Source organism: Piliocolobus tephrosceles, chromosome 1 (assembly GCF_002776525.5).
Source record: "Piliocolobus tephrosceles isolate RC106 chromosome 1, ASM277652v3, whole genome shotgun sequence".
Lineage (NCBI taxonomy): Eukaryota > Metazoa > Chordata > Mammalia > Primates > Cercopithecidae > Piliocolobus > Piliocolobus tephrosceles.
The window spans coordinates 191,273,285-191,296,220 of record NC_045434.1 but is presented as its reverse complement, the minus strand read 5'-3'; the positions used below and the strand labels follow the sequence as shown (position 1 = coordinate 191,296,220).

At 52.5% G+C, this 22,936-nt stretch overlaps 1 protein-coding gene across 1 annotated transcript; it reads left to right on the top strand.

Annotated features, from left to right (window-relative positions):
- Positions 1-572: 572 nt before the first annotated feature.
- SERINC2 (serine incorporator 2) lies at positions 573-21,446 on the top strand. Its single transcript, XM_026457194.1, has 9 exons — positions 573-866; positions 1,400-1,450; positions 14,927-15,088; positions 16,243-16,433; positions 16,889-16,968; positions 17,334-17,471; positions 18,222-18,391; positions 20,868-20,958; positions 21,289-21,446. The coding sequence occupies exons 1-9, from the start codon at positions 852-854 to the stop codon at positions 21,444-21,446; spliced, it is 1,056 nt and encodes a 351-aa protein (XP_026312979.1). The 5' UTR covers positions 573-851.
- The last annotated feature ends 1,490 nt before the right edge of the window (positions 21,447-22,936 follow it).

Genomic DNA, 22,936 nt, shown 5'->3' with positions numbered 1-22,936 from the left:
AGTCACCAGAGCAGCACAGAGGCACATATATCGGGCAGCCACAGGGGTACTCCCACCCCACACAGTTACATCCATGCACGCAGAACACCCTGTGTGTGTGCATGCTCAAGTTTGCATCACTGTGTGCCTGCACGTGTGTGAACACACATCGTGTCTGCCTGTCTCCATACTTTCCAGATAGAGTCCCTGCCAGGACCTGGGTCCTTTCACAAGATCACCTAAGACCATGGGGGGCTCATCTGCTGGCATGTGAGATCCAGATGTGGCCCCATGACCGCTCAGGACTCCTGGCTTGGCCCTGAACATCTGGGCAGCAGGGGTTTAGAGCACCAGCTTTGGAATTCCATTCTCCTGAGAAAACCTGGGTTCCACCCTGGCTCGGCTCATGATCACTGCATGTTCCCCATATGATTTATGTACAAGTTACCTAACTGCTTGGAGCATCAGTTTCCTTATTTGCTAAATGGGGGCAATAGTTCCTACCTTAAATGCATCTTAAAGGCGATAATCCCAGCAGAGTGCCTGGCATGTTGTAAGCTCTTAAAAATGCATGCTGTGAATATGATTATTGTTACTTTAGCCTTTGCTCTGAAATCCCATGCACACTTTGTGAGGAAGGACAGCCTTGGTTGGGGGGTGTTTATGGGGAGAGCAAAGTGGATGGTGCCTATGTGAATACCTCTCCCCAGATGCTCCCCCAATCCCAAGCTCTCATTATCCTATATGCATATTCATAAGGGATGGCCTCAGCCCTGCTCTGTAAATGGGTCAGAAGCAGGAAATAGAGGCCAGTACAGACAGTGAAGCCCAAGGGATAGGAGGCCTCAAAGCCAGCACACATCTGAGTCCTCATGGATGGGAGGATGGTAAGAGGGGATGGGGTGAGAATGAATTGGGGGCACTGGGGCCAGGGCAGGAGTTCGTTCCTATGTTGCAGATTTAAAAACTCAGGCCCAGTGAGATCAGATTAGGGAACCTTGGGATGGGTGGTCCAAGAAGTCAGAGCCTGCTTCCTTTGGGAACTGGAGTTGAGCATCTGTCTGGGCTGGGTGATGGGCACGGGGCAATGGACCAAATGACCCCTACATGTTTATTTCAAGGGACATGGTTTACACGGCATTGGGTGGAGAAGCTGAATCCTGAATTCCAACCCTCCAGTGATGCTCAGAGTGGTTGGGTGATTTGCCAGTATCACATAGCTGCTGACTGTAACCGTGCTTTTGGGGGTGCAAGAGACAGAGCTATTCTGGCCCCATGCAGGAGGTTCAAAGCTGGGAGTAAAGGCTGATGGGCTGGCCAGGACACCAAGAAATGAAGCTCTTTATCTATGTCCTCATTTCATCTCCTCAGTAGTCCCCTGAGATAGCTGGGGCAAAAAAACCATATCTTTATTTTCCAGATGAGAAGCATGAGGCTGAGAGAGGAGGAGTCACCGGGACCCAGCCACACAGTGAGTTATGCCCTCCATGCTGGGCATGTGAGAGCCCAGCTGGCCTTGGTCTTGGGCAGGCGGGAGGCCAGGACAGTGGCAGCACATTACCTTGCTCTGGAAAATTTTAGCCTGAAGCCAGAGTGGCTGTCCCTTTACACATACAGTCACCTTAATCCCTCGTTCCTTGCAGATAACTGCTTATTTCTGAGAATGCTTTCTCAGATGCTCACACTTGCTCGATGAGGTTAAACAGAGCAACCCTCCCTAGTTGAGGGAAAAGGATGGACGGACACCCCTTGTAGGATGAAGTGGCCCCCCAAGGATGGCATAGGGCATGGTCATCTGTGGCAGAACAAGAATCCCAGGGGTCGTTCCTCTTGGTCTTGGGTGCTTTCTACTGTTCTAGGTCATGGATAGGGAGGGGTTGTGGGATGAAAAATTCAGCTCTTGGAGCAGAAGTGTCCAAGGGAGCTGACCCTGGGATGGGAGTATGTGAGGAGGGCTCACTTGAGACTGCTTGGTGGCATTTCAGTCTAAAGGATTTCTGTGCAGAAGATGACTGTGTAGGGCTGTTTTTGGATCAGACTGTCAGTCACAGCAGGAGGAAAGTGGACTTAAGGTAAAAGGTCAGACATTCATCCAGCAAGCGTTCACTGCCAGGCCCTGTACTGTGGTCTGGGTAGGAGAGGGGATGGCCAGAGAGCAGACCGTTGTTGGGTGGCTCACAGTCTCCTGAAGGCCTTCGGTTAGGGAAGCACTGAAACATTACTGGACAGAAAAATAGGAAGACTAGATATTGTCACCTCTACTTTTTCAAGGGAAGCAATAGGACATCAGGGTGAAAGCCAGGCCAGGTGGCCTTCCAGCTCTGCTTCTTCTGAGCCGTGTGGCCTTCAGCAACAGTGACAACCACCACTGTGATCACAGTCAATGTTTATTCAGTGCTTGGTTTACATTTAGCATGTCACTGCTTCTTTGTTCCTCGGTTTTCTCATCTGTAAACTGGAATGGGTGGGGAATTAATCAACTTCTCAGGGCTGTTGTGGGGCTCAAATGGTACCATGGGGAAAGTTGAGCATGTGCTCAGGTTGTTTGTGAGGCCATAAGGGAGGCCCATATTGTTTGGAAGCTTGGGGGAATCAGGAGAATGTACATTCCTAATGGAGCCAGGTAGTGGGTTGGGGGGGTGATGGTGGTGGCTCTCTTCACTGAGAGGTATGGCATGTGAGCAAGCTTCAAAGGGGAGAAAGAGGGATAAGGAGAAGGATCTTCAAGAAGAGGGTATCTGCCAAGTGCAGTGCCTCACATCTGTAGTACCAGCAATTTGGGAGGCCAAGGCAGGAGGATTGCTTAAGCCCAGGAGTTTGAGACCAGCCTGGGCAATGTAAGGAGGCCTCACCTCTACAAAAAATTTTTTAAAAATTAGCTGGTCATGGTAGTACACATTGCTGGTCCCAGCTATTTGGGAGGCTGAGGTGGGAGGATCACTTGGGTCCAGGAGGTTGAAGCTGCAGTGAGCCATGATTGGGCCACTGTGTTCCAGTCTGGGTGACAGAGTGAGACCCTGTCTCAATAGTCATGACACAAAAAAAAAAAAGAGGAAGGCACTGTGTGGGCAAAAGTGCGGAGGAGGGAAAGTGTAGGGTGTGTTTGTGGAACAGTCCTGGTGCAATTAATGGCTAAGCCTGGCGTCCAGTGAATCACCCAAGGATGCAGTCAACCAGCTCTTTGGCCCTGGGGCCAGCTTTGAGGCACAGAGACTTCTTTCCCTAGCATTGTCTTGTCCAGAGGTGGCTGAGGACAGGGCTAAGGGTGAAGGGAGAGTAATTACAGAGCCCTACTTCTGGGTCTCTCACACCTACCCCTGGAGAGTCATCTGCCAGGAATGTGGCCGCCCCTCCTGGCCTTCTGACCTCCTTAGCTAGGGACCAGAATTTGGGCATCCCTAGGGAGTGATAAGCCACCAAGCAGGGGTGGCTGTAGGGAGTGTGTAGCTCCCCGCAGGCTGTTGGGAGTCAGTGGAGTTGAAAGAGCAGATGGAGAGAAGGGAGGATGGGTTTAGAGTGAGTGGCTGGGGTCTTAGAAGAAGCGGTAGGTGGGCATGGTGGCATGCCCCTGTAGTCCCAGCTACTCAGGAGCCTGAGGCAGGAAGATCACTTGAGCCCAGGTGCTATGATTGTACCACTGCACTCCAGCCTGGGTGACAGAGCAAGACCCTGTCTCTTAAAAAAGAAGAAGAAGAAAACAGTGACGATGGGGGCTTACATTTGTCAAGCACCTACCATGTGTTGTAACCATCCTATGAGGTGTGTATCCTCACTTTACAGACCGGGAAACTGAGGTTCAGAGAGGTGCAGTGACTTGCCGAAGTTTCTTTTTCCAGTCTTTCAGCATTCAACCCCAGCACTTATTTATTGAGCAGAGGCTCTGCAGCAAGCACTGAGGAGTCAGCGGTGACCACCTCTTGGCTTCTGTCCCCAAGGGTGACAGTGGCCTGAGGTCACACGGGCTCAAACCGAGGTCGCTTTGCGAATGCTCGCTTTGGAGCAGGATGCGAGCTCGGGCCAAGGTTGGGTCAGGTTGCGCGGCTCGCGTGGCCGCGGGAATCCCCGACCGCCCCCTTTCTCTAGGGTCCCTCCTCCCGGGCACCTGCCCCAGGTGAGTCTGGGGAGGCCCCGAGCGCCGCCGGAAAGCGTCGAGCGGCTTCGGTAGCTGGGGCGGGGCTGGGGCGGGGCCGGGACCGGGGAGGGGCCTGGCCCGGCACCCAGATCCCGAAGTCCGCGCCCTGCGCCTAGCGCTGGGCGCCCGGAGCCCGGAGCCGCCGCCATGGGGGCCTGCCTGGGAGCCTGCTCCCTGCTCAGCTGCGTGAGTCCCAACCCCGGCGCCCGCCCGCGCGCGCCGCCCGTTCCTGCTGTGGGCCCTCACTTTCTTCTGTTCTGCTTCGAGTAGTTTCTTCTTTTTCCTTCCTGCAAACTTGTCTTTCTGGGCCGGTGCCCCGCCTGCTCGCCCTCCGGACCCTCACTCGGCACCCCGATCCCGCTGCCCCCGTCCCCTTGCTCAGTCCCGACCGGCAGGCGCCGGGCAGCTGCGGTCCGAGCTCGGGTTTCCGCGGGCGGGAGGGGAGTGCCCTCGGCGGGCGCCCTCCTGGGACCTGGAGAGATTGAATCTGGAGCCCGGGGTCTGGGCAGCTCTGTGGGCCCTCGTCGCCCCACTTGGGGCGGTCCTCGGGGTGACTTCTGTCCCCGTCCCCGACCCCCTGGTTCTGTGTGTGGGTCAGCCGGGCCCCGTCCCTCCTGGCGAGTGCCCTGCCCTGCCCCTCTGGCCGCCTGCCAGTCAGTCTGTTCCTGTCGCTCGGGCTCCGCCTGTCCTTTCGTATTTGTCTGGTTCGTGTCTCTGTCCGTCGTTCCTCCGACTGTCTTTGTCCGTCTACTGTCTTCTGTCCGTCTGTCCGTCTGTCCGTCCGTCCCTCAGTCTCTGCGGTCCCGTCCGCCGTCCTGAGTCTGGCTCGCGCTGCCTCCCAGGCACTTCCCCAGCTCGCCGCGGACCCTCTGGGCCCCAGCGCGGAGACTGGGATGGGAGGGGAGGGAGCCCCGGACTTTCTTATCTGCCCTCGAGTGAGGAGGGTGCGGGTCGTCACGGACCACCGGGCGGAACTCTGGGTTGGGACAGCAGGAATCGAGGGAGGTTCGGGTGTGCGCGGGGAGTGCCCGGTCGCGGGTTCGGGACCTGGGGGGAGGCCAGCCTCTGTTCTGTGGCTGCAGCCACAGAGGGGAGGGGCTCCAGCAAGACCCCGGCTGGGAGGCCCGTTCTCCCTTCCCTTTTCCCAGCCCCCTTCTTCCCTCTTCCCCTCATTAAATCTGAGGTTCATTCAGGCAGCCTCCTCCCCCTCTGGCCCCACACAAAGAGGCCCTGAGAGGGAGAAGGGGCTCCAGCGGCTGCTGAATCTCGGGACTCGCTTTCCTTTGTCCCTGACGTGTGTGTGTGTGTGTGTGTGTGTGTGTGTGTGTGTGTGTGTGTGAGAGTGTGTGTGTGTGTGTGTGTGTGTGTGTGTGTGAGAGAGAGAGAGAGAGAGAGAGAGAGAGAGGAGGGGATGTAGGGGAGAGCTGGGGGTCTAGAGATTTACTTCACAGCCATTTTCTGAGAATGAGATCAGCATAGACAGGACAGAGAGGCAAGAGAGCCTCTTGCCTCACTAGGTCTCCATTTTTCGTGTGTGTGTGTGCGTGCGTGCGTGTGCGTGTGCAGGAGGAGGAATCAAGCTGGTGCCTGAAATCCCTCCCATCTCAAAGAATTCAAGGTTTGGGCCAGGTCTCTGCCCACAAAGGTTTGCTTCCTGGTGAGGGAGGCAGAGCTTCCACAGTGGACCTGATTTCCATCTGTTGCTCCCAGCAGGCTGTTGGGAGTCAGTGGAGTTTGAAGAACAGATGGAGAGAAGGGAGGATGGGTTTAGAGTGAGAGGCTGGGGTCTTAGAAGAAGCAGTAGGTGGGCATGGTGGCATGCACCCTGTAGTCCCAGCTACTCAGGAGCCTGAGGCAGGAGGATCACTTGAGCCCAGGAGATGGAGGATGCAGTGAGCTATGATTGCACCTGGTGAGGCACAGGCCCTGCTGGGCTGGGCTGGCGGTGGAGATGTTGAGGGGCAGCCTGCCAGCCCTGTGTGCCTTGGTCACCCCATCTGGCAGTTGACAGTAACAGGACCTTTCTCACAATGCTGTTAGGAGATGAGGCACAGCTCCTGGCACATCGTAAGTGCTCCCTGTGGGAATTATTGCTAACATCAAGGAAAGGTGGGTGGAGAATTCCATTTGGAGACAATGCAAAGCCAAGTGCTGGTCTCTGAGTCACAGCATTCTACAATGCTGAGAGCAGATAGGCTGGCTCAAACCGTCTGTTTACAGATGAGAAGGCTGCGGCCCAGAGAAGTTAGCTGACTTGCCGAAGGTTGCACAGGGAAAGGATGGAGAACTGCACAGTTAGGATCAACATCTGATTCCTGGTCCAGGCTTCTGCCCACACCTTCCTTCCCTTCCCCACATCCTGGCTGCCTGAGGCACAGGGTTGGTCCAGGGAAGAATTGGGAGGTAACTTAGTGAGTAATATCAGCAAGGGACCTGGCCCTCCCTTCAGTGCCATCCCCTAGGGGTTCTGGCCTCCGTCATTTACTGAGGTTCTGGCTTCTGACATTTACTGAGCCAGGTGCTGTTCCGAGCCCCTCACCATACCATCTCATTGGCTCTCCCCACCTCCTCCACCCTATGAAATCGTTAGCCCATTTTACAGATAACTATCCCAATACTCATGGCATGGAGCTGTCCAGCAGTGGCCTAGGCCCCACACTGTAGTGAGCAGTATGTGTGTGTGTGTGTGTATGTATATATATATATCTCCTTCCATTTAATCCTCACAACAACCCCACTGGGGCAGTTAATATTGTTCCCGTTTCACAGATGAGGAAACTGGCTCAGAGAGTGAAGGTGACTTCTTCACAGCCACACAGCATTAAGTGGCACAGTTGGGCACTACTGGACACCAGTACCATCCTGTTGCAGTGAAGACTTGCTGCACAGGAGTGAAGTTCTATGTGGCATTTCTGGGCAGCTTTAGGAGGGGCTTTTTTTGCATGCATGGGTCAGTGGGGAAGACATTTGTACCCTCCCAGGTGTGACTCATCTTCTGATTGTGCTTCTCAGCATTGGAACTGGGCTGAAGGTGAACTGGGCTGAAGGTGGGTCCTGCTTTGGATGGGGAGGTAAGATGGGTCCACAGGGGATGGGGCCACCAGGCAAGCCAGCACATGATGACTTGGCCAGTCTGCAAAGAGGGTCTTGTACATCCTAGGGAGTGTGAAAGGCCTTTGGGTCAGACCACTGGACTCGGATTCTAGCTTTGCCTCTTTGCATCTCTGTGACTGTGGGCAGTCACTTTGCCCATCCGCCTGTCTGTAAAGTGGAGAGAACAATGGTGTCTGCCCCTTAGCCTGTTGTGAGGATTAAATGGGACTGAGGTTAGTACAGCTGCATATTTAGTACCAAGCTGGTGTGCAGTGGCCAGTCCATAAACACCCAACAGTGGTACATGACTCAAGACCACATGCGAGGTAGTGCTGAAGCCAGTGACACCCAGGGCTGCCTAACTGTACAGCCTGGGCTCTGAGCCACTGTACTCTCCTGCCCCAGGAGATCATTTTATAGATGAGGAAACTAAGTCCCACGGAGGGGAGGAGAGACTTGCTTGAGGTCAGACTACAAGTTGTGGCAGAGCCAGCATTAGGACCTGCATTCTTGGCACTGCATGGGGGAAGTAAGTGTACCTTGGGACATTTCCGGCTGACCTCTTCTCTGCTGTGTTTTGACTAGCCCTGGGGCGGCCCAGCCAGTTATGGAGTTGTTCATGAAAGCGGCAAGGTGCATGCTTGCTGGGGCCAGTTTTGCATTTTTTAAATTGTGACGAAATATATGTTTAAAAATTTACTCTTTTAACCTTTTATTTTAGTCTTCAAGGAGTTTGTGTGTTATTTTATTTTACTTTACTTTATTTTTTTGAGATGAAGTCTTGCTCTGTTGTCCAGACTGGAGTGCAGTGGCATCATTCCAGCTCGCTGCAACCTCTGCCTCCAGGTTCAAGTGATTCTCCTGCCTCAGCCTCCCGAGTAACTGGGATTACAGGCGGGCACCACCACACCCGGCTAACTTTTGTGTTTTTAATAGAGATGGGGTTTCACCATGTTGGCCAGGCTGGTCTCGAACTCCTGACCTCAAGTTATCCACCGGCCTTGGCCTCCCAAAGTGCTGGGATTACAGGCATGAGCCACCACACCTGGCTTGTAATTTATTTTAGAAGACATGTATATTAAAATGGAGATCTAATAAATACAACCCTGATAAAAATTAATCCCGAATGAATGGCATTGTCAGAAGGAGTAGTGCCAGCACACAGTAACTCCAGGACATCTTCTTACTGTCATCCCTCATCTGGATTACTGACAACAGCCCCTGACTCTCCTCCCTTCCCCCAAAAGTACCACATACCACCCCCTGGCCTTTTTGTGGTCAAAGTGAGATTTCTAAAATGCAAATCTGCTGCCATTCCTCTTCTTTCGCAATCATTCCCCGTTGCTTTCAGGGTGAAGTCCAGACTCCCTGGCATGGCATACAGAGACATTGGCCACCATTTCCATGACCTGTGCAGGTTTTCTCACCCTTTCAGCTGCCCTGAAAATATAATGTCCCTGTAGCTCTGCACGTGTCATTCTCTTTGCTGGGAATACCCTTTCCCCTCTTCCTGCTCTTCTTTGAAAACTCCCTGCCCCCTCCCTTAAAAAAAGTTGAGGTAAAAGATGCATAACGTAAAATGTACCATTTTAACAATTTTTAAGTGTAGCGTTAAGTACACTGACACTGTTTTGCAACCATCAGCACCATCCTTCTACAGAACTTTTTCATATTCCCAGACTGAAACTCCCACTAAACAGTAACTCCGCAGCCCCTCGTAACCACCAATTCACTGCTTTTCTCTATGAGTTTGGCTACTCTCTCCATCTAAGTGGAGTCATACAATATTTGTTCTTTGATGTCTGGCTTATTTCACTTAGCATAATGCCCTGAGGGTTTATCCATGTTATAGCATGTGTCTAAATTTCATTCGTTTTTTTCTTTTTTTTCTTTGGAGACGGAGTCCTGCTCTGTCGCCCAGGCTGGAGTGCAGTGGTGCAATCTCGGCTCACTGCAACTTCCACCTCCTGGGTTCAGGCAATTCTCTTGCCTCAGCTTCCCGAGTAGCTGGGACTACAGGCGTGCACCACCATGCCTGGCTAATTTTTTTGTATTTTTAGTAGAGATAGGGTTTCACCATGTTGGCCAGGCTGCTCTCAAACTCCTGACCTCAGGTGATCCACCTGCCTTGGCCTCCCGAAGTGCTGGGATTACAGGCGTGAGCCTCCACAGCCAGCCTCATTCTTTTTTAAGAACAAATAATATTCCATTGTATGGGTATGGATATACCACATTTTGTGTATCCATTCATCTCATCCACCGATGGACATTTAGCTTGTTTTCACCTTGTGGCTACTGTGAATAATTCTGCTACGAACATGGGTGTGTAAATATATGAGTCCCTGCTTCATTTCTTTTGGATATATATCCAGAAGTGGAGGGCCACTTTGTTTTTATATTTTATTTTATTTTATTTTATTTTTTGAGACAAACTCTTGCTCTGTCACCCAGGCTGGAGTTCAATGGCGTGATTCAGCTCACTGCAACTTCTGCCTCCTAGGTTCAAGCAAGTCTTCTGCCTCAACCTCCTGAGTAGCTGGGATTACAAGTGCCTGTCACCATGCCTGGGTAATTTTTGTGTTTTTAGTAGAGATAAGGTTTCACCATGTTGGCCGGATGGTCTCAAGCTCCTGACCTCAAGTAATCTGCCCATGTTGGCTTTTCAAAGCGCTGGGATTACAGGCATGAACCACTATGCCCAGACGGCCAGTTTGTTTTAAATAGAAAAATTCAAAACTGTCATCCAGCCCTCAGCTGCCTCCTCTACCCACCCAGCACTCCATGAGTGGTTCTAAGAACTTCTGTCCCTGACTCTAAGGACAACCAGGAGACAATGTGAATGACTCAGTGACAGACTGTTCACATAATGCCAAACCACTCACGGCTCCAGAGCTACCTGCCTTGCCTTGGGAGGTAGTGAGCTCCTTGTCATTGGCAGTGTGCAAGCAGCAGAGCATGGCCAGATGCTTTCTGTGTAGTTCTTCATTGGAAAGAGAATGGATTCGTTGAATGCCAAGGAACCTTGCAGCTGTAAGACTCTAAGGCCCGGGGCTTCTTAAATTCTGAGTTCTCCATTCTGAGAACCTGGGCTGATGCTAAGATTCAGCCACTGTAAGTGTTCTGGGGCTTTTCCGTTGCTGCCCTTGAGCGCATCTGCCGGAAGAGGGGAGTGGCTATAATTGTAGTGTGGGAACAGTTTTCCAGTCTGCCTTCCTTTCACACTGCATCACAAGCATTATTCCATGTTGCTCTGTAGCCAGGGACTTCATCTTTCTGGCTCTGTAGCATTCCATGGAGTGAAAGGGCCACAGCTGTCCCCAGGTGTTAGACATTTAGGTTATTTGTAGTTTCTTGAGACTCCAATAGGCTCACAAAACCTAAAACTTATTTAAGTTTTTTCTTTATATAAAATCTTTTTATTTGTAAATTTAACTTAATTGAAGTATTATTTATATACAATTAATTATATACAATTTATATACATTTAATTTACCTACGTATTTGCCCCATTCAGCAGAGAAGTCTGTTTTATGGAGTACCATGGTGTATTGATGGGTGTTTTGTTATTTTCAATTTTCCTCTAATGGCCAGGCATGGTAGCTCATGCCTATAATCCCAGCACTTTGGAAGGCCAAGGTGGGAGGATCCCTTGAGCCCAGGAGTTCGAGACCAGCCTAGTCAACATGAGAAAACCCTGTCTCTACCAAAAAATAAAAAAGTTAGCTGGGTGTGGTGGTGCATGCCTGTGGTCCCAGCTGCTTGCGAGGCTGAGGTTGGAGGATATATATCCAGAAGTGGAGGGCCACTTAGGAGCCCAGGAGGTTGAGGCTTCAGTGAGCTGAGATCACACCACTGCACTCCAGCCTGGGTGACAGAGCCAGACCCTTTCTTGAAACAAAAAACAAGAAACCAAAAACAAAAATTAGCTGGGCATGGTGGCACTCGGGAGGCTGAGGTGGGAGGATTGCTTGAGCCACAGAGGTGGAGGTTGCAGTGAACTGAGATGGCACCACTACACTCTAGTCTGGGCGACAGAACGAGACCCTGCCTCAAAAACAATTTTTTCCCCTATTATTTTCCTATTATGATCAGTGCCACAATGAATTTCCGTGTGTTCGTGTATATGTGCACACATCTACCCTTACTCCCATGGTCTGGCATTTTTGTAGGAAGAGATTTAAATATATATAAAATGACATTTTGGTCAAATGGAAGAGGTTCTTGTAGGAACCATTCCGGGGTGGAGTGAATGCACCAAGGTGGATGAACATTTCCAAGGATGCTCCAGAAGCAGTGTGTGTTTTTCTCTTTGACCTGGTCTCTCTGACTGCTGATCAGGCCCTTGGAAATCCTGAGGTTTCAGGCATCAGGAACACCTGGAGTTTTGATCTTTAAGAACCAGAGTGAACTGAAAGGCCAAGCTCTCTGAAAGCAGAACAGCTTTCTTGTGTCTTAGATGTCTCAAATTGAAATTAAATGGTAACAAACCAGAGTCAGGACCTGACGGGGCACCCGGGCACCTGGCTCCTGAGATCAGTACCCACTGGCCTCCCTTGGTTTTCTGGTCTTGGGGTTTTGTGTGTGTGTGTGTGTGTGTGTGTGTTGCTTTTTTGTTTTTTCATCACTGGAATGTATTTAAATTAAATGAGATGACCATCAGTGAATTAGCAAGCTGGGAACCAGCATAGTCCTATGGGCAGAGCCTGGCTGAGGGCAGCTCCTCAGCCTACTTGCTGTGTGACCTTGGTCATGCCACCTATCTGTCTCAGTTTTCTCATTTGAAAATGGGAAGTTAACCACACAATTCGTAGCATCAGTGAAGCTTAATGTAGATAAAGTGCTTATCAGAGAGCCTGAGACTGAGTAACACTCTGTAAATGGCAGCTGTCACTAATACTACTTGAATCTCAGTGCTGGTATCAACTTGCTGTGTGGCCTCTGGTAAGTTCTCTTAGCCCCTCTGGTCTCAATTTCCACATCTGTAAAATGAGACTAATAACCCGCTCTATCTGATAACCAGAATGTTCTTTATAGCAGGGGTCCCCAACCCCTGGGCCATGGACCAGCCTGTTAAGAACTGGGCCACACAGCAGGAAGTGAGCAGCAGGTGAATAAGCATTACTGCCTGAGCTCTGCCTCCTGTCAGATCAATGGCAGCTTTAGATTCTCATAGGAGTGTGAACCCTATTGTGAACTGTGCATTCTAGGGATCTAAATTGCGTGCTCCTTATGAGAATCTAATGCCTGATGATCAGAGGTTGGAATAATATCATCCCAAAACCATATCTGCCCCCTGCCAGCACCCCTGCTGCCATCTGTGGGAAAAGTATCTTCCCTGAAACTGGTTCCTGGTGCCAGAAAGGTTGGGGACCACTGCTTTATGGCTATAAAACATTTTTCAGGCGTTTCTTATCCTCTCACCCACCAAAACAGCCATGGATGGGAGGCAGGTCTTGGGGTGGCAGCTGCAAGATGTAACCAGAAGTTGCTGGACAGGTAGACTGTTTTGATTTAGACCATGAGGAATAGTTTCGTTTCCAAAGCATTTTGTTTAGCATCTGTGTAAGGAGAGATAGGTTAGGAGCATTTCTAGTCTGGGGGAGAGTGGGAGGGGAGGCAGATACCCCCCAGCAGGGCGTGCTGTGTGCCTTGTGACCAGTCCAGAAAGAAGGGCGGAGGTCTGTGAGGAGCAAGGGGCTCTGCCAGCCTGCTCTCTGCAAAGCTCATCTTTCAATTCCTGACCCTTGACTCCAGCCCCTCAAGTGGGTGCCCACTGCTCTTAGGATGAAAACCAGGGTCCTGTTCCTGACTGCTGGTGCCTATGTGGTCTGGCCTTGCCAGCCTGTCTCACCTCATACTCACCACTGACTGTCTGCTCTCAAAGCTTTGGCCACAAGGGCCTTCTTTCTGTTCCTCAAATGTCCAGCCCCTACCCACCCCAAAGCCACCTGTCTGGAACTTTCTTTCCTCCCTTTGGTCTGGCAGTGTCTCCTCATCCCTCTGCTCTCAGCTTATTATTTTATTTTAAAATATTTCTTTTTAAAAGGCTAGGTGCAGTGGCTCACGCCTGTAATCCTAGCACTTTGGGAGGCTGAGTGGGCAGATTGCTTGAGCCCAGGAGTTTGAGGCCGGTCTGGGCAACGTGGTGAAACTCCATCTCTACAAAAAATACAAAAATTAACCAAGCATGGTGGTATGTGCTTGTAGTCCCAGTTACTCGGGAGGCTGAGGTGGGAGGATGGCTTCAGCCCAGGAGGCAGAGGTTGTAGTGAGCTGAGATTGTGCCACTGCACTCCGGCCTGGGTGACAGGGCGAGACCCTATCTCAAACAACAACAACAACAAAACAAAAGCAAACAAGAAAAACCTTCTTTTTAAAAGATCCGGTCTTGCTAGACTGCCCAGGCTATTCTCCAACTCCTGGGCTCAAGCAATCCTCCTGCCTTGGCCTCTCAAAATGCTGGGATTACAGGTGTGAGCCACTGCGCCTGGCCTGCTCTCAGCTTAAAAGTCACTTCTTCAAGGAGGGCTTCTCTGACATGCCACCCTCAATCAAACCTAGGCCGCGTTAGCACTCTTCTGGCAGTGGGCACATGTCCTTCTTAGCACTTGTCACGATGTGAGTCATGATTTGTTTAGTGTTTTTCCTGCTTGTGTAGGCTCCAGGGGGGTGGAGCTTATGTCTCTTGCTCTCTAGGCTCTTAAGTCCCTGAGTGAGGAGTAGGGGCTGTTTAGGGGAAGATAAAGTTTGTCAGAGGTATCTGGATGTGGGGCTTGTTCCCTCAAAGGCTGGGCTGTGGACTGGGCTCCCAGGAGGGACAGTCTCCTTTTCAGGTGTGGCATAGTGTGGCATCGCCAGCCCCTGAATGATTTCAGCCAGCCCAGGGGAAGGGCTGACCGCAACTGGGGCAAAGGACCCTGGAGAGGGAAAGGGTTAGACCGCCACCTGCTGTCTAGTGCTGGTATAGCCTCAGAGCCGAAAATCATTCCGTTCATCCAACTGATGTTTATTATGCACTTGCTGTTGTCTGAGGTCTTAACATGTGACTGGTACCGTGCCAAACACTTCATATTCCTTCAACAGATAGCCTGTAAGCTCCTGCTGTGTGACAGGCACTGTTCCAATTTCTAGGAATATCACAATGAACAAAACACAAAAATTCCTGCCCTACTGGAAAGCGGAGGCTGACAAAACATAAAGCCTCGCTGAGGCAGGAAGTCCCGGGGGTGGGGGAAATTAAGTGGGGAAGGGGAAGGGGAGCCCAAGGGGGCTACAGTATGGAATTTCCATTTCATTCTCACAACTGCTTTGTGAGGAGTACATACCACTATGTTACGGAAGAGGACACTGAGGTACAGAGAGGTTGAGTGACTTGTATAAGGTCACAAAGGTAATCGGTGATGGCTGGCCTTGTGATTTTTTTTTTTTTTAAACCACTCTCCCTCTGTAACAAACAGTGTGACCTCAGCTGGCGCTCTCTCTCTCAAGCCACAGTATCACTTGAGATAGACCCAGGTTTGAGTCTGGGTTCTGTGGTTAATGGCTGTGTAGCCCTATATGACCCAGCTTCCCTCTCGGACCTGAAGTTCAACGGGCTGGTGTCTGGGGAACGGTGTGCTCCTGCCTAGCGCAGCACAGATCCGCTGACCTCTGGGCAGGTGGTGGGAGGTGCGCACTTGGGCGGTGAAGAGGAGAGGGGAGAGTGACAGTGCTGTCTTGCAGGCGTCCTGCCTCTGCGGTTCTGCCCCCTGCATCCTGTGCAGCTGCTGCCCTGCCAGTCGCAACTCCACCGTGAGCCGCCTCATCTTCACGTTCTTCCTCTTCCTGGGGGTGCTGGTGTCCATCATTATGCTGAGCCCAGGCGTGGAGAGTCAGCTCTACAAGGTGAGTGCCGCAGGGGTGGCAGGGCGGCCTCCAGTGAGGGGCCTCAGTGGCTCCAGGATAGAGGGTCCAGGCTTGGGGTCACAGCTCATCCAGAAGAGGAGGCAGGGTGTTTGGGTGCACTGATGATCTGAGGTTGGAAGTGAGGGGAGGAGGGCTTGAGCCTCTTGTGGGGATTCTTCTTTCTCTTAGGCCACAGTCTCCTTGGAAAGTCTTATTAATCATTATTGGCCCCCTGGACACTGGCCTAATGGATGCTTTTCTCCCGCTTAGTGCTCAGGCCCAGGTTGGGGCTCCTAACTGTTCCCTTCATCTTAGTGTTTTACAGCCAAGCACAGACCCAGGGGGACGTGAGCATCACCATGCGTGCCTTATACACATTTTAGTTTATATAAAGATGAGAATCCCTGGGGAGTTTGTAGAAATGCAGGTTCTCAGACCCCACCTTGAGGCTCTATTCCATGGGAGAGAGGCCTCAGAATCTCTGGTTTCCCAAGCATCTCAGGTGGTTCTGATGTAGGTGGTGGGTGGAGAACACTTTGGGAACCCCTGCTTTACTGATTGATTGATTGAGATGGAGTCTTGTTCTGTCACCCAGGCTGGAGTGCAGTGGCGTGATCTCGCTGGAAGCTCCGCCTCCTGGGTTGACACCATTCTCCTGCCTCAGCCTCCTAAGTAGCTGGGACTACAGGTGCCCGCCACCAAGCCCGGCTAATTTTTGTTTTTCTTTTTAAATTTTTAGTAGAGATGGGCTTTCACTGTGTGAGCCAGGATGGTCTCGATCTCCTGACCTCGTGATCTGCCCACCTCGGCTTCCCAAAGTGCTGGGATTACAGGCGTGAGCCACCACGCCCGGCGGGAACCCCTGCTTTAGACAGCGCAATAGTTACTGAGGCTATGGGAAATAAACATTAACGATGTAATTGGGGAGCTGCCTCCCAGGGCTTCAGCCCCAGAGAGGGCTAGGAATGGAGGTGGAGGCAGTGGAGAGAGAGGTGGGGGGGCTCCCCTCCCTGCCTGGTCCAGTCCCTGCTGGGAGAGCCTCTTTCCTGGCCAGCCTTGGCCAGCCTTAGGAGATCAGGGCTTTGGTTTATAAAGGGAGCTGCCAGGGTTCTGTGTGGGGTGGGGCCTTGACGCTGCTCTGTCTGTCTCCACAGCTGCCCTGGGTGTGTGAGGAGGGAGCTGGGATCCCCACCGTCCTACAGGGCCACATCGACTGTGGCTCCCTGCTTGGCTACCGCGCTGTCTACCGCATGTGCTTCGCCACAGCGGCCTTCTTCTTCTTTTTCACCCTGCTCATGCTCTGCGTGAGCAGCAGCCGGGACCCCCGGGCTGCCATCCAGAATGGGTGAGAGAGGGGTCCCTGTCTGCACCCTGTGGACCTTCCCCCAGTGCCTTGCCTGCTCCTCTGCCTGTTCAGGGATCTGCAGACCCCACTCTTAGAGTCAGGAGCCACGGGAGGACACAGCATGCAGAACAACTCTGAGTTATATCCATTTCTCAGATGAAGAGTAAGGCTCAGAAAGGGTGGCAGCAAGCCTCAGGCCCCGCAGCACTTCAGTGACACAGCGGGGGCTGGACCTGGGTGACCACCCTCACCGCTGCTTGGTCCGTCCTCCTGCCCTTTAGGGATTTTCCAGGGCCAGGAGAGACTTCCTGTGCCCGTCAGACCACCAGACAGCCTACCCTCACCCCTCCCAGCACCTGCTTTTTGTGGGAGGGGCTCTGGGGCCAGGCGCAGTCTGGCTTCCAGTTTCCCAGCCTGCACTCAGCTTCCTTGTCCATCCCCGACCCTTTCCATAGGTTTTGGTTCTTTAAGTTCCTGATCCTGGTGGGCCTCACCGTGGGTGCCTTCTACATCCCTGATGGCTCCTTCTCCAACAGTAGGCGGGCTTGGCAGGAGGCATGGGGGGCTCTGGGGAGGGAGGCGGGGCGGCAGGTTGGAGGAATGTGGCGGGACTGCTCTTTGCTGGGACACACGGACCCCAGGCTGCTGCCTGGGTCCTTACTCCCCGCCCGTGAGACAGCACTGTGGTGCTTGGCCACACGGCCTTTGTGCCACCCAGGGGTAGGGGGAGCTGCCTTGCCCTGACCCATATTCTGCCCTCTGTGCATAGCTAGGGGCTCCCTGAGGGCAGGGACTCTGTTCTTCTCAGTGTCCCCAATGCAGGGCGTAGCAGAAACGCTTGTTGAATGAGTAGATGTGAGAGAGGGACTCTCCTCGCCTCACTCGCCTCTCCCCACCCAGTCTGGTTCTACTTTGGCGTCGTGGGCTCCTTCTTCTTCATCCTCATCCAGCTGGTGCTGCTCATCGACTTTGCACACTCCTGGAACCAGCGGTGGCTGGGCAAGGCCGAGGAGTGCGACTCCCGCGCCTGGTACGCAGGTCAGTGCTGCCACCCTGCCTCTCTGCGGGGACTCGAGCCTGGACAGGGCTGGGGCTGCCTGAGAAATCGAGGGTCTCTGAAGCTAGATAAAACTGGGGGGCATCCCGAGCAGCCACTGCCTTAGGGCAAGATTCTAATTGTCTCAGGCAGATGGAGGGGGGGCAGCTGATCCTGGGTGACTTCTGGGGAATCCGAGGAGAGCCGACCTGGAGAGGCCTTGGAGGGGTCTTGTTTGGGGGTTCCTGCAGGGTGGGCCATGCACAGCCAGCAGCGTGTGAAGCCCTTTTGGTAGTGCCCAGGCTGAACTTCAAGTGACACCTGGTCCCTGAAACCCCAGTAGCAGGGTGAGTCCCTGGTTCTCTTTCAGTTCTGAACACAACGAGGAGAAAGGCTCACCTGGGTGCTGTTTGGTTTCCACACCTCCCTAAACTTGCCAGTCTCTCTTGGACAGGGAGGGCGGGTCAACAGCAGACCACCCTGTACCTCGTTCAGTTTTTGCAAGACTGTTTTGAGTTCATTGTATTTATTGTTACAGTTCCCTTATTACAAGGTAGCAAGTGAACCATGTTAGCTCAGGGTGGGGCAATGACTCACAAAGGTGTTGGTGAAAGGTAGTGACGTCATTCTTCAGATGGGGAAACCGAGAGCTGGAGGGGGGAGAGCTGCCAGCAAGGCCCCTTGAAGGAGTGGGGGTCCTTATTCCTCCTGCCCCACCCCACGCCTACCCTCTCACTACTACTCTGGCCCAGGCCTCCTCTTCTTCACTCTCCTCTTCTACTTGCTGTCGATCGCGGCCGTGGCGCTGATGTTCATCTACTACACTGAGCCCAGCGGCTGCCACGAGGGCAAGGTCTTCATCAGTCTCAACCTCACCTTCTGTGTCTGCGTGTCCATTGCTGCTGTCCTGCCCAAGGTCCAGGTGAGCCTGCCTGTCCCTCCCCCGCTTGAGGCCCAGCCCCTTGGTGGGTGGGACTTCTTGTAGGAACCTGGGTCCTGGGGCTAGGGCTGTCATTACAGAGGCTCGGCCTGAGTGTGTGGGCTCCCAGGTCAGCCTCCCCAGGTTACAGGCAGGCTCTCATGGCTTCATGCTGGGTGTCTTTAGGAGGTGCCCTAACCTCTCTCTGCCTCTCAAATATAAAATGGAGATAATAAGACCTACTGTTGGAGTTATTCTCAGGATTGAGATCCTATTTGTAAACACTCCATGCCTGGCCTGTAGATTTCCCTCAAACATTAGCTATTATTGTAGTTATTATTGTTGTCATTTTTGTTTTTATGCAAATCAGTAGAACATTACGGGGAGTCCCTGGGTGATGATTCCTAGACACCTCTGGAAGTAGTGTAGGAAGGTGCAATTTCACATTTCCAATCCAAGACCATCTGGAATAATGGGCAGGAGCTCCCAGAGGAACTGTGTGTTCTTCAGAAAGTACCGCTGGAGCCCCTTATGAGTCCAGTGGTGCTTTGCGATTTGAGATCTCAGCACACCAGCAGCTTCAGGGGGCTTAGGTAGTCTTCGGGGGTCTTTAGCAGAAAGGCTGGGAACCTCCCTTGTGGTCAGAGTCTCATTTCCCAGTAAGAAAAGTTGAAGCCCAGAGAAGGTAATGTCTGTGTCCCAGGTCACACAGCAATCAGTATTTATCCAGCAAATACCTCTTGGGCACTTCCTGTGTACCAGGCCCTCTTCTAGGTGTTGGGGATATGGCTGTGAGGAAGGGAAGGAGCAATAATGATGATAGCCAGTAGTTAGTGGCCTCGGCCATGTTATTTGATCTTCACACCATCCTCATCCTCACTTTACAGGTGAGGAAACGAAGGCTTAGAGAAGAGGCCTAGCCAAGGTCACATGGGGAACTGGGATTTGAACCCAGGCAGACTGGCTCCAGAGTCTGTGCTCTGGTTTTCTTTTTTCTTTTTCTTTTCTTTCTTTCTTTCTTTTTTTTTTTTTTTTTGAGACAGGTCTGGCTCTGTTGCCCAGGCTGGAGTGCAGTGGTGTAATCTTGGCTCACTGCAACCTCTGCCTCCCAGGTTCAAGCAATTCTCGTGCTTCAGCCTCCCAAGTAACCAGTGATCTGCCCACCTCAGACTCCCAAAGTGCTGGGATTACAGGCATGAGCCACCACACCTGGCCTAAAATTTTTTTTGTTTTTGGTTTTTTGAGACAGAATCTTGCCTGTCACTTAGGCTGGAGTTCAGTGGTGTGATCTCGGCGCACTGCAACCAACCTCCGCCTTCCAGGTTCAAGTGGTTCTCATGCCTCAGCCTCCCAAGTAACTTGGATTACAGGTGCCCGCCACCACACCCAGCTAATTTTTGTATTTTTAGTAGAGACAGGGTCTTGCCATGTTGGCCAGGCTGGTCTTGAACTTCTGAACTTCTGGTTTCAAACAATCTGCCCACCTCAGCCTCCCAAAGCGCTGGGATTACAGGCATGAGCCGCCATGCCCAGCTGCCTGTGCTCTTAATCACAGAGTTTAGGTCCATGTTTTTAAGTGCATGTGTGGTGAGGGGTGGGGAAGGACAGGCAACAGGGGACTAGGCCCAGTGAGGTGATTTTGGGTAATATGTGTGACGTGGAACATGAGAGAGGGTGTGGGCTGAAAGGTAGGTGGCTGGCAGGTACAGGGCTGCTCTAGTCAGAGTTCCTAGGACTCCATGGGAGTCCCGTCTGAATACTGAAGAGGGGCTGCCTGTGCGGAGATGCTGGGAAGGAATATGTCAGAGGGAGGGCACAGCGAGGGCAAAGGCCCTGCAGTGGGAGAGGCTGGGCAGGCTCTCCAGACAGAGCAGGGAGGAGCCGGGCAGCGGGCCAGGCAGAGATGAAGGAATTCAGAGTGTGATGAGATGGGTTTTCAGCAGGGGAGGAGGGCGGGTAATCTGAGGGGTGTTAAGAGGAAGAAGAAGGCCGGGCGCGGTGGCTCAAGCCTGTAATCCCAGCACTTTGGGAGGCCGAGACAGGCGGATCACGAGGTCAGGAGATCGAGACCATCCTGGCTAACATGGTGAAACCCCGTCTCTACTAAAAAATACAAAAAACTAGCCGGGCGAGGTGGCGGCGCCTGTAGTCCCAGCTACTAGGGAGGCTGAGGCAGGAGAATGGCGGGAACCCGGGAGGTGGAGCTTGCAGTGAGCTGAGATCCGGCCACTACACTCCAGCCTGGGCAACAGAGCGAGACTCCGTCTCAAAAAAAAAAGAGGAAGAAGAATTAGGACTCAGCCTTTGGTTAGTGAGGTGGGTGGTAGGTGGCCTGGCTGGTGTTTTCCCTAAGTGGGGTGTGGTGGGGTATCCTAGGTGGGTGGGAGCTTCTGAGGTCCCTTGGCTGGTGTGAGTGGGCCGGGTGGGATGGGGTGTCTCTGGTCCGGCAGGGATCTTACCAGTGAACGACTCTTGCCAGGACGCCCAGCCCAACTCGGGTCTGCTGCAGGCCTCAGTCATCACCCTCTATACCATGTTTGTCACCTGGTCAGCCCTATCCAGTGTCCCTGGTGAGTATGGGCCCAGGCTCAAGGAGGCCTGGCCTCGTTCCTGGGTCAGCATCGGTCTGCTGTGGGGCTGGGGACCCTCACAAGTGACAGGGACATCCCTGCTCCAGCCCATTCTGAGACTCAGTCCTCCCATGAGATAGATGGGAGGGCCCGTCTGTTCCTGAGTTGTCTCTCTGCTCTTGTGACTGCTGAGCGCTCTGTTGCTGGGAGTGGGGTGGTTGGCTGTGCATCTGTCTGTCTATTGGGGTGGCTCTCTAGCCATCCTCAGGGCCACTGGGCTACCTAGGCCTGGCCTGCATGGGCTGAGGGTGATTGTGCTCCCATCCCCAGAACAGAAATGCAACCCCCACTTGCCAACCCAGCTGGGCAATGAGACGGTCATGGCAGGCCCCGAGGGCTATGAGACCCAGTGGTGGGATGCCCCGAGCATTGTGGGCCTCATCATCTTCCTCCTGTGCACCCTCTTCATCAGGTATGGCCAGGTCTGAATTCTGGGGAAGGATCATGATTGGGGGCCTTGAGCCAGAGTGAGGGGAGGGCGTGGGAGCCAGGATACCAAGCTGGAAGGTGCTCTTCGCATTCAGTGTGTCCCACTCTTGCATTGTGCGGGAGGAGAAACTGAATCCCTCAGAGGGCATGGCATGAATGGGCAACAGAGTCAGGCGTGACCTTGCCTCCTGGCTTATGGCCCTTTCCTGCATACTGGGCCAGTTCAGTTGGGTACAGACAGCTGTGGGGTCAGGTAAGGAGTATGGACTGGGGTCGGTGGGTCCAGGGACTGTTTCTCACCTGCTGTGTGGCTTGGGGTAAGTGGCTTAACCTTTCTGAGCTCCTGTTTCCTCCTCAGTAAGAAGAGAATGACAACCTCCATTGTAGTGGATGTGGCTGTGACCCCACATGCTCCCGTGAGACAAGGCAGCTCATGCTGAAGGTCACATAGTGGCTCTTTTCAAAGGGCTTAACATCTTAGTAGGTGTTTATCCGTGTGGACTCTGCAGCCAGACTGCCTGCATTTGAGCCTGGCATTGCCACTTACTGGCTATGTGATCCTGGGCAAGTCACTTAACCTCTCTAGCCTCAATTTCCTTGTCTGTAAAATAGAGATAAAAATAGTACCTCCCTCATTGGATTGTTGAAGGGCTATAGATGAATCAGTATGTGTAAAACATATAAAGGGGCCAGGCGTGGTAGCTCACACCTGTAATCCCAGCACTTTGGGAGGCCAAAGTGGGAGGATCTCTTGGGCCCAGGAGATTGAGACCAGCCTGGGCAACATAGTGAGACCCTGTCTTTTTTAAAAAAATTAACAAAACAAAACAAAAACACTTAGAAAGGAACTTGGCAAGTAGTAAGTTATTTGTAATCCAAACACTTTGCCAGGCTGAAGCAGGAGGATTGCTTGGGCCAGGAGTTTAAGGCCAGCCTAGGCAACATAGTGTCTCTAGAAAAAAAAAGTTTTGTAATTAGTCAGGCATGGTGGTGTGCACCTTGTAGTTCCAGTGACTGAAGAGGCTGAGGTGGGAGGATTGCTTGAGCCTAGGAGCTTGCCAGGTTAAGCGTTGCATATTATTGTGAACATTTGCACAACTAGGTAGCCGTGGGTGGCTGTTCTTATGAGTCACTAGATCATAAGATTAGGTTTAATTATTGTTTACACTGCATCTGGCAGACCCTGAGTTTGCTTCCCTGTGACCCTGCATTTCTCCAGGTGCCACTTTCCATCTGCCCTTAACTCTAGAGGGAATCTTAGCTCTGCTCCCCTGATCTTGTCACATTTGATTCCTTTTCAAGCTGTGTCCTCTCCTCTCCCTTTCCCTCTCCTCCCCTCCCCTCCCCACTCCTCTCCCTTTTCTTTTTTGGGACAGGGTCTTCCTGTCACCCAGGCTGGAGTGCAACGGCACGATCACAGCTCACTGTTCCCTCAAACTCCTGGGCTCAAGTGATCCTCCCACCTCAGCCTCCTGAGTCGCTGAGACTA